This window comes from Aotus nancymaae, unplaced genomic scaffold (genome assembly GCF_030222135.1).
Source record: "Aotus nancymaae isolate 86718 unplaced genomic scaffold, 86718_ANA_hifiasm-v0.15.2.pri h1tg000004l, whole genome shotgun sequence".
Classification (NCBI taxonomy): domain Eukaryota; kingdom Metazoa; phylum Chordata; class Mammalia; order Primates; family Aotidae; genus Aotus; species Aotus nancymaae.
In genome coordinates, this window is record NW_026988415.1 from 14,897,202 (window position 1) to 14,910,752 (window position 13,551).

At 37.6% G+C, this 13,551-nt stretch overlaps 1 protein-coding gene across 2 annotated transcripts in view; it reads right to left on the reverse strand.

The window, feature by feature from the left end:
- Window positions 1-221: 221 nt before the first annotated feature.
- The window catches only part of HPRT1 (hypoxanthine phosphoribosyltransferase 1), a 37,514-nt gene continuing 24,184 nt past the window's right edge, over window positions 222-13,551 (reverse strand). Inside the window, exons 5-10 of one of the 2 annotated variants that reach the window (XM_012474318.3) lie at window positions 10,128-10,145; window positions 6,577-6,659; window positions 2,152-2,198; window positions 1,902-1,978; window positions 1,494-1,592; window positions 222-872 (exon numbers count right to left, since the gene is read on the reverse strand). In XM_012474318.3, coding sequence (XP_012329741.1) covers window positions 1,524-1,592; window positions 1,902-1,978; window positions 2,152-2,198; window positions 6,577-6,659; window positions 10,128-10,145 — 294 coding nt within the window. In that variant the 3' untranslated portion in view covers window positions 222-872; window positions 1,494-1,523. The remainder of the gene's footprint in view (window positions 873-1,493; window positions 1,593-1,901; window positions 1,979-2,151; window positions 2,199-6,576; window positions 6,660-10,127; window positions 10,146-13,551) is intronic. The other variant, XM_012474319.2, reaches the window with a different exon arrangement.

Sequence of the window (13,551 nt, forward strand, 5' to 3'; positions counted from 1 at the left end):
CTGCTCCCAGCTAGGTATTTTTATAGCTGCACCAATGCATTCTACCACATAATCATTAAGATTACAATTAAACTAGCTACTAAAACTTAACAAACAAGGAAAATGGAACCAACAGAAAACTGTACTAGGTTAATTTGTAGAGAAATGATAACTATGCATAGTTTCTTTAAAGAGACAGACCTTATTTTAAGGATTTTTACATTGAAGAATTCAAAAAGTGGTACATTTTGGGGAATTTATTGATTTGCATTTAGAAGAAACTGCCGACAAAGATTCACCGGTAATAATCTGAACAAGTTGGAAAATACAGTCAATACTACTGAAACACTACTAAGATAATTCCAGGACATAGGTTTATTCGACAGAACAAAACGTCTTAAATGCTGTCTCTGATGTGAGAATTGACTGCTTCTTACTTTTCTAAACATACGGTGGTATAATTAACAATATTCAATCACTTCTGCTCTTTTCTGCATATATAAAAATTAAACCAATTAAAAAACTAATATATCTTCTCTTTATTTCTTACAGATACGATTTCAACGTTTCACTCAATAGTGGTGTGGTTTAGGAGATTTTTTTCATTTACAAGTTAAACAACGATCCATCCAAAGGGAACTGATAGTCTATAGGCTCATAGTGCAAATAAACAGTTTAGGAATGCAGCAACTGACATTTCTAAAAGTACAAAACAGATAAAATTCTTAGAAGATACATGCAAAAAGCTCTACTAAGCAGATGGCCACAGAACTAGAACATTGATAATTTTACTGGCGATGTCAATAGGTCTCTAGATGTTTCGAAACTCATCTTGAACTCTCATCTTAGGCTTTGTATTTTGCTTTTCCAGTTTCACTAATGACACAAACATGCTAGAAAACAAAAATCCAGAAACTCACATTAAAAAAGTATATTCTGAAATGAAAGGCAAGAACAACACTTTACATATAACAACACTATTATGTAGCCAGGGTTCTTACTAAACAAACAGAGACAGTACTACTGTATTTTAGACCAGTAACTTTTGGGAAATGTATCTTTTGAAGACAAAGTAGTAGTCTATCTCATTAATTTGTTTCTTGTCTCAATATGTAGTTTTTGGTTTTGTTTTTTTTTTTGAGACAGAGTCTTGCTTTGTCACCCAGGCTGGAGTGCAGTGGCGAGATCTTGGCTCACTGCAGCCTCTGCCTTCCGGGTTCCAGCGGTTCTCCTGCCTCAGCCTCCCAGGTAGCTGCGATTACAGGCATGCACCACTACGCCTGGCTAACTTTTGTATTTTTAGTAGAGACGGAGTTTCTCCACGTTGGCCAGGCTGGTCTCGAACTCCTGACGTCAGGTAATTTGTCTGCGTCGGCTTCCCAAAGTGCTAGGATTATAGGCGTGAGCCACTGTGCCTGGCTTCAATATGCAGTTTTGAAAGACAAAGTAGGGGATTTAAGAATATCAAAGTGGGAGGCCAAGGTAAGTGGTGAAAAAAGATGGAGTAAAAAAACCTGCTTTAGGTAGTGCTGTTGCAGTCCTCCTCAATCTTCCTCAACCATGTTTGTAAACACATCCATGGGACTCCTGCCTCCAGAGTAAGGGGCAGGTATCTAAAGGACAGTGAATTGAAAGACTAAACTCGATCATTTATTTCTTACTTATGACCACATTTATCATTTGAAATAATAATGCAACAGTTATTATATATTAAAGCTGTTCAACTACTTCAGCCAACAAGAAGTGTCACCCTAGCCTGGCCAGGTTCCAGTTCTAAGGACGTCTGTACTAGACTACAGCTTTATGTGACTAATGGGAACCATCAGTCTCCTCAAATTATGAGGTGCTGGAAGGAGAAAACAATTCTCTTTCCTAAATTTTTATGTGGGTTTTGAAAAATGAGAAAAAGAAGCAATACTTACATTCAAATCCCTGAAGTATTCATTATAGTCAAGGGCATATCCTACAACGAACTTGTCTGGAATTTCAAATCCAACAACTAAAAAGAATCATAATTCATCATTTAGATACAGAAAACATCACTTTTAAATCTAATACTGGCAAATGTGCCTCTCTACAAATATTCTCTAAGCAACTATAAGCCATTTCACATAAAACGCTTTTAGGTTAAAGATGGTTGAATGATCGATTTTAAGAAAGTAATTCACTTACAGTCTGGCCTATATCCAACACTTCGAGGGGTCCTTTTCACCAGCAAGCTGTTAATTACAAAATTTGACATGTAACATACAGAGAGACTACAGGGCATTACAAAAGAGAAGATTAATGTTTCTAAACACTGTTTGATTTCATACATGCTGACTGTACCATGGTCACTTTTAACACACCCAAAGAATGACTACGAAATGGAGAGCGAAATTATGGGGATTACTAGGAAGGGGCAACAATAAGCTGACACTACAGGCAAGGCCCGTGGTTGATCACCTGGAACCTGAAGGACAGTTCTGAGACCTGCACCCTGATTACCCAGGTGTCCATTGAAGGGCAGCTTATCAGGATGAATGGGTACAGAGTGTCAGTGAGTAAGGTTAAAAAGATAAGGGCTCTCAGTCCAGAAACCTTGGAAATACAATTCCTAAACTATAAAACGGTGTGCGAGAGGCGAGCATCACCTTTCATCAAAACATTGTTTTTTTTTTTTTTTTGAGATGGGAGTCTCGCTCTGTCACCCAGGCTGGAGTGCAGTGGCATGATCTCAGCTCACTGCAACCTCCACCTCCCAGGTTCAAGTGATTCTCCTGCCTCAGCCTCCTGAGTAGCTGGGATCACAGGCATGCGCCACCACGCCCGGCTAATGTTTGTATTTTTAGTAGAGACCTATCTCTAGTAAAAATGACCATCATGTTGGTCAGGCTGGTCTCGAACTCCTGACCTTGTGATCCACCCACCTTGGCCTCCCAAAGTGCTGGGATTACAGGCGTGAGCCACTGCACCTGACCACAACATTCTTTTTTTTAAGAGCTGAGTCTCGCTCTGTGGCCCAGGCTGCAGTGCAGTGGTGTAATCACAGCTCACTGCAGCCTTGACTTCTTGGGCTCTAGTGATCTGCCCACCTTAGCCTTCCAAGTAGCTGGGACTACAGGTGGGTACCACTTCACCCTGGCTGCATCACAACTTTTAATAACTGGCTTACAAAGAGGAACTTTAGGCTAAAACAACTAGTGTGCCAAAAGAACTAGTATTTATTTTTGAGAGTAAAAGCTGGAGGTAAGTCAACTCTACCAAAAGCTAATTTTATAACCCAAATGCTGCCTGCTGAAAAATGTTCAGCCATTAAAAAAAACTATAGAAGCTGCTTTGAAAGCCTTTATAGATTTTAAAGGCAGTCTCAAGAAAACTTACACCTTCCTAGATAAATACATATATTTAAAGAGCTGGAAAGGGCCTAAAGTGATTCTCAACCTGGAATGCACATCAGAATCACCTGGGAGCTTTACCAACACAAAACTCAGATACCCAGGCCACACTCCTGACTAATTACATCAGAATTGCTGGAGATGAGACACAGGCATAGGTTGTCCTGGTTTTTGTTTTTAACTCTCAGGTGATTCGAATGTGCAGTCTAAGTACAGAACCGCTGACCTAAGTCGTAGGTTCCAAGGGACCATCTAATCATGTCCCTCATGACTCTCTTCCAGCAAATGGATAGAGGAGACCTTCAATTCCATTTCCATTTAGAAAGAACATAACAAGCCAATCTCAGCAAAAACCCTTCCCTCTACCTGAACTTAGGAGTCCTCCACAAAAGTTATCACCAAACTCAGTGCAATCTGTATGAGGAGTTCAGAAGAACTCAGCACCTCATATGCCTACAGATCTGAATGTTTAATAAAGCTCTATCTCTAAGGCATGACTAGAGTTGCATCTGAAGCATTTTTCCATACTGTAAATGGGTAACCACTCATAAGAAGATACATGCAAATGGCCAATAAGCAGATGAAAACATGTACAACATCATACGTCATCAGAGAAACAAATCAAAACCACAATAAGATACCACATCACAGCCCCCAGGATGGCAATAATAAAAAGGACAGTAACAAGTGTTGTCAAGGATGTGGAGATACTGGAACTCTCATATATTACTGGTGTAAAACAGTACATATAATTTGTTAAACAGTCTGGCAATTCCTCAAAATGTCAAATACAGAGTTTCCATATGACCTAGCAATTATATACTCAAGAGACCTAAAAACAGGTATTCAAATTTGTACACAAACATTATTCATAAGAGCCAACAGGTAGAAACTGAAATGTTCACCAACAGATGGATAAACAAAATGTGATATGTTTGTACAATGAAATATTATTCAGCCAAAACAGGGAATGAAGCACTGATACATGCTCCAACCCGGATGAACCTTGAAAACACTACGCTAAGTCAAAGAAGACAGGATATCGCATGAGTCCATTTATACGGAATGTCCATAATCTACAAATCTGTACGAACTTTCTGTAGAAAGTAGATTAGTAGTTGCCAGGGGCTGGAAGAAGGGAGAATGACTGCTAATGGGTACAGTGGTAGTAGATGCACAACTCCGAATATACCAAAGTTAGATTGTACAACTTTAAGAGTGAATTTTATGATATGTGATTATATCTCTGTAAAAAAGGAGAATGTTTACAGTTCCAGAACCAGCTACATATATAATATGCTAAAAATCTTACTATTGTCCTTACATTCTAAAAGGCACAATTAAGCAGCTGCTCGCTACAATGAGATCAATCACATTATAACCAACAGTGAAACAGTGCTTTGCAGGTAAAAAGATTTTCAAATACATTATCTCCTTGACTCACATAGTTTCCCTGAGAAAAACTGTTAACAATCATTCCCCTTTAAAGATGACTAAATACGTTCAGAGAGATTAAATATGGAATAGTTTCTCAGGTTAAGTGGCAGTGGAATGCCAGGCTAAACTCCCAAGTCCATGTCTTTCTCACTTTACTGCTCTGCCTAGAGCATGAAAGCTGGAACTGGGTGGGAGGAACCTTAGAAGTCATCTAGGCCATGTATTCTCTCTTTTTTTTAGACATGGTCTCGCTCTGTTGCCCAGGCTGGAGTGCAGTGGTGTGACACAGTAGGCCACTTATTCTCAACAGAGGTGATATCACCTCCAAGGAAGCCAAAACTAATTCTCCACAGGGAGGGTGGAAATCTTAGACATTACAAGATTTGTGGCCCTCCAAAACTCAACCCTACTTGACAATCTTATTCCTTAGTGTTTAATTTCTCTCTGAGTATCATATAAGCAGCGCTGACGTGGAGTTCATGGAAGATATATGAAATGTATGCAAGATCAGTGCTACAAAACTATGGCGAATAAATGACTTGGGTCAACAAATGACCCAAGTATTCTTTGAGCATGTCCTACCTGCGGCAACACAAAATCTCTCTCTCACGAGCCAGTCCATCTCAATTCCACAGCATATACCAGGAAAGAACAAGAGAATACCTGGAGGATTAAAGTCTGTGCCACAGTAGGTTGACATTTAAAACTCTAAACTGCATGTAGAAAAATAAGCTAGTGCACTCATTAGTTTATATTAGGTTGGTGCAAAAGTGATTGCGGCTTTTGCCATTTCATAGGTTACTACTCAGTGTCCTGTAACGTATCACTTATACACTCTCATAGTGCCTGTCCCAAAAAGCCCATACAGTCAAACTGCTGACATATGACTCACTAGAAGGCCTACTCTGATTCAAAGATGCTCAACAGATACTATTTTTTTTTAAAAGGGGTTTATAAAAATCTGTTAATCACTTAGGAAAAAAAATAAAAGTTAGATCACTACCTGACCTCTACATAAAACTGCAGATTGATCAGAGACTTAAATTTTTTAATGACATTGTAAAAGGAAAAAAAAAATTCTTAAATGTTTGTTAGATGTCACTCTATTAACAACTTAAGGTAGCAAAAGCATAAACTCTGAGCCAGGTTCCCTGGGTTTAAATCTCATCTCTATAGCTGACTAGCTCTGTGCCTTTGGGCAATTCCCTATGCCTCAGTATCCTTATCTGTAAAGTGGGAATAATAATGCCACCCCAGAGTTGTTGAGGGAGGAAACTAAAATGAGAAATAAACACAGGTAGAACTATAAAAGCAAAAGTCAAACAGCACAGGTAAGGCAAGAAGGTGAGACTGACTTAGTGAAAAAGGAAGTATGTATTATAAAATTTCACCGTAGACACAAAGAAGATGCAGCAGACATCACTCAATTCTAGGAGGCCCAGATCTTCAGGGCCCACCCCTTCCTATCACTTCCTCACCCGCTTTGCAATCCTTATTCTTAATTTTGTAATGGGGCCCAAAATCCTCTGCCATGCTACTCAGGACAAATTGATACAATTAGCATGCTGAAAAACCAAATGTTAATATTAGGCAAGGAAGTAATTATGAGCTTCATTAACACATGACAAAATTACTTAAAAGGATTATATCTTAAATCTTATATGAGATTACATTACTTTTTGAAGATAAAATGACAGTTGAAAACATTTATCCTTACAAAGAAGCAATCACTTAATCCTCCTTCAAATGAGGAAAATATTCTATGTCAAAATGTCATACATACCTTGCGACCTTGACCATCTTTGGATTATACTGCTTGACCAGAGAAAGCAAAGTTTGCATTGTTTTTCCAGTGTCAATTATATCCTTTCAAAAAAGAAGACATTGCATAGCTTTAACTTCAGAGTCACTATATAAACACAAAGTACCAAAACCCCCATGAATAACTGCAACACTGCCATTCTTTTCAGTGCAGTAATTCTCACCAAAATTCACACTGAGATATTCTAGAATCTATAAATCATCTGGCCCTCAGCAAGCAGTAAGAATGCCAGTCTCCAGGACTGGATTTTGTAGGTGCAGAAGTCAATGATAGCAAATTTAAATATATACATGCACATTTTATTAGGGAGTTATGATGTTACCCTTCATTATAAAAAGTATTTTAGATTTTTTCCCATAAATTCAAGAGAGAGACTCTCTCCTCCCAACTCTCCAATATAGGTGGTGAACAGACTACACTTTCAGAAATACTGCTTTATGCCATTTTTAAAGGCACCCAAATTAATAAGGCTATAAAATGATTTTACATAAATGTGAATCTCAGCTATTCAGTCAAAAGTAGGACTTTAAACAAACCCATCTCTGTTAGGGAAAATATTTTTTAAACTATCACCCTAATGCTTTTCAATAAAAATGTTCTTTAGAGATGGAATAAAGCAATGTGAGCCATCAGAAACACCATGGCTGGAGACTTGTGAAAAATGCAGATTTCTGGGCTGTAGTAGGCAGAATTCTAATGGCTCTCAAAATTCCTGCCTCCTTTAGGGATAAAAGATTTTAAGGTTTTTTTAAAAAAAAAAAGAAAAATATTCTTGCCTCCTGGTGTATACACCCAGAAGAGTTCCCTCCCCTTAAGTGTGACCAGGATCTATGAAAATAACGGGATAGCTGCTCCTGTGATTAGCTTATGTGGCAGACTAGAGTAAGGTTCTCCTGCTAGTTTTGAAGAAGTCAGCTGCCATGTTGTAAGAGTGTCATGGGCTAGGGCATGAGCCTTTAAATAGCTGACAGCAACCCCTGCCCAGCAGTCAGTGAAAAAACGGGCCCTGATTCCTACAATCAAAAGGAACTAAATTCTGCCAACAACCTGAAAGAACTTGGAAGAGGATTGTGAGTCCCCTGATTCAGCCTGATGAGCTCCTGAGCAGAGGACACAGCTAACCTGTACTAAGGAAGTATAAAACACATGTAAGGGAATGATATATATCAACTTTAAGGATAACTATCACATTTCTGGGAATGAAGGGAAAGAAATGGGGCTTTAGTTGTATTATGACCTTTAATTTCTTTAAAAAAAATAAGATCAGAAGCAAATATGGCAAAATGTTAATACTGTGTGGTGGGTACATAGGTATTGAGTATACCCTTTTTTCTGAGTTCAAATATTTCATAATTAAAATTAAATGCAGGCCAGGCACAGTGGCTCATGCGTATAATCCCAGCACTTTGGGAGGCCGAGGTGGGAGGATGGCTTGAGGCCAGGAGTTTGAGACCAGACTGGCCAACATGGAGAAACCCCATCTCTACTGAAACAGACACACACACACACAAAATTAGCCGGGCATGGTGGGGTGCATCTGTAGTCCCAGCTACTTGGAAAGCTGAGGCATGAGAACTGCTTGAATCTGGGAGGCAGAGGTTGCAGTGAGGTGAGATCACACCACTATACTCCAGCCTGGGTGACAGAGTGAGACTTTGTCAAAAAAAAAAAAAAAATTAAATGCAAAAGGTCCAAATGAGTTGAGGAGAAAAGGGGTATCAAGGAAGGTTTTGTGAAGGTGACTTTTGAGCTGGGCCGCCTTAATTAAATGACTTAAACGTGGGATAAGAAGGGAGGGAATAAGGACATTTCAGGTACAAGAAATAAGGAGCAAACAGTGGAAACAACCTAATGTCTGTCAACCAATGAATGGAAAATGTAATTCAGACGGTCTCCAATTTACAATGGTTAAACATGAGATTTTTGAACTTTAGGATAGATTTATCAAGGTAGTAAATCCATTTTCAACTTAAGATGGGTTTATCAGGACACAGTTAAGTTGAGGAACACCTGTATATCTATACATTTTGGCAATAAAAAGAAATGAGTACAGAACATGAATGAACCTCCACAACATGAATGAACCTTGAAAACATTAAGCTAAGTGAGAGAAGCCAGATACAAAAGGCCACATATTGTGTGATTCTACTTATACAAAATGTCCAGAATAGGCAAATCTTATAGATAGCAAGCAGATGATCAGTTTTCTAGGTGCTGGGAAAAGAGGAAACAGGGAGTAATGGCTAAGGGGATTGGGTTTCTTTGTGGGGCAATGAAAATGTTTGAAAATTGAATGTGATGACGATTGCACAATGCTGCGAATATAATAAAAAAACATTGAATTGTACACTTTAAATGGGTGAAAGGTATGATATGAGTTATAGCTCAATAAAACTATTATTTTAAATAAAGAAATAAAGAACAAACAATAGGGGCAGGAAAATGGAGTTATAAACTCTGGGAAGCAGTGAAAAATATGGAGAAAATGAAAGAAAGCTTCTGGAAAACGAGGTTGCTAATGTATATTGGAGGTCACACTGAAAAACTCTAAAGAATGTAGCCTAAAGACTAAAGAATGGGAGAAAGGGGTCTGAGTCAGAGGCAGGATCACAAGCTGTGCTTTAGATGTTTGTAGAATTCAGTAAGACAGAAAGATTTCAATAGATGACCACAGACCAAAAAAAAAAAAAAAAAAAAAAATGTATATATATATATATATATATGGGGGGGAGGGGCTGTTAGACAGCAATAAGCGATCAGGAAAATAAAAGTATTGAGGAGGAATGGGAAGTTCATAGGGTGAAAACGTGAGATTTTATATAGGATGGCCAGGGAAGGCCTTAATGAGAAGGTGACTCGTGAGTAAAAACAAGGGCTCCTAAACCTTAGCATGCATCAGAATCACTCAGAGACTTGTTAAAGCATACCTTGCTGGGTCTCATCACAGATATTTTGATTCAGTAGGTTCTTGTCTGATATTAATACTTTTGGTCTAGGGACCACACTTTGAGAACCAGTGAGCTAAAGGAAGTAAAGGTTTCCCTTAGCTTACTAGCTGGTAACCCTAGGAGACTGCTTAGCCTCTCTGTGCTAAGATACAAAATACTTTAGGACATAATAACAAATGGAAATAGTCTATAAATTATAAATATTATTTTATGTACCAAATATTACATAAGACAAAGTCTAAGCAAGATATATATAGATATATAAAATATAAGATAAATATATGTGTGTGTGTGTGTGTGTGTATAGAGAAAGAGAGAGAGAGAGTTATGTTTAGAAAGAAAATATTTCAAACTAAAAGAGAGAGGTAGGAAATACATCATTCCATTATTGGTAAAAACAAATTATTAAGTAGTCTTTACAAAAAACCAGTCTCACTCCTTTAGAACACAAGCCCACCGTTAAAATTGATGCAGAGGAATTTCTTTCCCTGGCTTACCTTTAGGATGGTGCACACTAAGTTAGAAAAATCATAAATGTTGTATTAAAAGTAAATGTGAACTTACTTCCACAATCAAGACATTCTAGAAGAAAAAGAGAAATGAAAGTCAGTACAATGAATAAGACAGTATTTCCAATTATAAGTCAAATCATATCATAACAACCCCAAGGAATTATCCAAACTATTGTTTTTAGATACATTATATCAAACTCTCCTTTAAACAAGTAGGCCATCTGCTGGAATTTGGAAGCCTGTCACACAGAAATTTGCACTGTAATGGAAATTTTAAAAGCACAATTTGACCCATCTGTTTTTAAGACACTTTAATTACTTAACAAGAGGTCTAATCTTGGGCAAGTCTTGAAATTTCTCTGGCCTCAGTTTCCCATGTGTTAAATGAGAAACTTAAACTAGTTGGTCTCTTATAGTCTCCTGCCTCTAACATTCTAAGAATTATATTTGTACAATAACTCAAAAAGCATATAATTTAATTTACCATATGTACTCCAATTCAAAATATATTTTCTCATTAGGCTAAAATTGATTGCATTTTCTGGATGTGTCTATATTCCTGGATTAGACTAAAAAATGATACCAATGCTTCCCCTCACCATAAACCCTCACTTTGCTTTCTACATTTAAGAATTTTATAGCTGGAAGAGCCCTTAAGAGAAAATGCCATCTAATAATTAACCCTCAAAGCAGAGAAAGTCTCATCTGTTCTTATGCTAGTTATAAGAATGAGGCAGCATTTCACATAATGGTTATAAACATTGCCACAAGAAGATTCACGCTGTATTGTTTATCTGTAGCTCTCATCATACTCTGTCATATAACTATAGCATCAAGATTTTAGTGCTCTATATATTCTTCTAAGACAGTGTTTACCAGAGTAGGGCACACAAGATCCACTGGGTTGCAAGAAAGATTAGAACTGTTTAATTCTTTACCTCACCTTGTTTAATCTATATTTTTATATGTATTTTATAATATATATAATATTATTACCACAAATCATATATAATTTAAAAATGCATATATTAGGGGTAAATGCTCAGAAAACTTTTTCTAAATTGGGCATGCAAATACAGGTTTGAAGACTCACTGTTCTAGGTATCAAAAGTAAAATTTCAACCAAGTAAAGCTTTAACCTTTCTATGTCTCAAAGCAGTTTATCTTTGGAGGTAAGATCTCTTATAAGCCTAAACAGGTCCAAGTACAGAATGAAGTAAGGCTAGCCCATAACTTGTGCCAAGAAATTCATACTACTTCTCTCATGCCGAGTTATCCTCAGTGAAGCAGCTATAAACAACTGCAGCCTATTGATAGCCTATTTTACAGGTAGGAAAAAATTACCTTTTATTCAAGGTGGAGCTCAGGATATGGGGAGAAAAATGAATACAAAAAATAGGAACAATCCAAAGGCACACAGCAAATGAGTAACAAAATTATGTTTTTTTCCCATTTGTACAAGGTCCCAGTAAATTCTAAGTAAACTGCAAATTTAATAATATACTTTAAAAAACAGTGTAATTGTTCAAATGAATCCCAGCACGGTACAAGGAGTACAGAAACTAGAGTCTAAAAAATAAAACAATACCATTATTGAGTTTTAATGTTATATCAAGTAGTTACATCTCTACTTAATAAATGACAAAAATGAGGATAAGAGGCCATTTGATAAAATGAAAATAGCCAGTAAGTGGTATTAAGGACTTGAACACAGGTATTCGGGGTCCAGAGTTCATATGCTCAAGTACTAACTGGAAAAAAAGGGAAAAATATTTATATACATATATATCTGCACACAAAAATGCTCCCAAAAGACAAAATGAGGCCAGGCACGGTGGGTCACACCTGTAATCCCAGTAATTTGGGAGGCTGAGGTGGCAGATGACTTGAGGTCGGGAGTTTGAGACCAGCCTGGTCAACGTGGTAAAACCCCGTCTCTACTAAAGATACAAAAATTAGATGGGCATGGTGGTGCGTGCCTGTAATCCCAGCTACTTGGGAGGCTGAGGCAGGATAATCACTTGAACCGGGAGGGGGAGGTTGCAGTGAGCCAAGATTGCACGTCTGCACTCCAGCAGCAGAGTGAGACTCTATTTCAAAAAAAAGAAAAGATAAAATGAAACAGAAAGTTCAAATAATCCCATAATCTTACCACTAAGAAATAACTTTCACTCAATCTATACTTACTGATTTTTCCATAACAAATGTACTTTACTGTGACTATCATGAAAACAAAGTTACTTTAGAAACAGAGACCTGTTTCAGATCAGATCTATGTTAGAACAGAGCCATTAGGTGGGAAAGATGAGATCAAACTAAATCACAGAAGGCCTAAAAGACTTGGTCCATTCCAGCACTCAAAACTGATTAGACGAGTAATGGCTTCGATGGCCTCTAAATATGGAAAAATCATGCTGAAAGGGAAGGTCTAGCAGTGGTATATGAAATGAACAGGAGGGGCAAAGAGTCAACATATTCTAATTTCTCCTCTGAAGTTTTCCAAAGATGCTGAGGGGGACATTAGTTTGGCATGACCCTGATATGGGACCAGAGAATTTCAGTTTTACATGTTAAAGTTTTCTTATAGATACTCATTCAAGTAAGCAATGAACACTAAAAATCTAAAGGAAGAAAAGAGCTTTAAAGTCAGATCTGCATTCAAATTCAAGCTCTACCACTTACTGGTTCTGTGACTTCAGGCAAGTCTTTTAACCTTACTAAGTCTTAATTTCCTGATCTGTAAAATGGGGATATCCTCTCCCTCATAGGATTGTTGTGAAACTTTTATGAGAGGCTGGGAGCAGTGGCTCACACCTGTAATCCCAGCACTTTGGGAAGCCAAGGCAGGTGGATCATGAGGCCAGGAGTTCAAGACCAGCCTGGCCAAGATGGTGAAACCCTGTCTCTACTATAAATACAAAAATTAGCCAGGCATGGTGGCAGGCACCTGTAATCCCAGATACTCAGGAGGCTGAGGCAGAGAATTGCTTGAACCCGGGAGGCGGAGGCTGCAGTGAGCCAAGATTGCACCACTGCACTCCAGCCTGGGTGACAGAGTGAGACTCCGTCTCAAAAAAAGAAACTTTTATGAGATTAATGCCTTTATATTTGGCACAGTGTAAGTAAATAACGCAACTTCAAAAAAAAAGCAGCAGCATTCCATCATTTATTACTAGTTACTCAAAAAGTTTTTCAATGTACTGGAAGATAAATATTCAAAATACCTTAATATCTCCATTATTTTCAGTTAAAGAGTATGCTCCTGAACAACCAATGGGTCAATCAAAAAATCAAAAGGGAAATCTAAAAACATCTTGAGATAAACTACATAGAAGCACAACATACCAAAACCAATGGTCCACACTAGGAGAATTTTAATGTACTAAGAAAACTCTTTTGAGATTTCTTAAAATAATAGTACGTCTGAATTTATTGAGTGCATTTATTTACCAGAAACTGTTGTAAGAACTCTACTT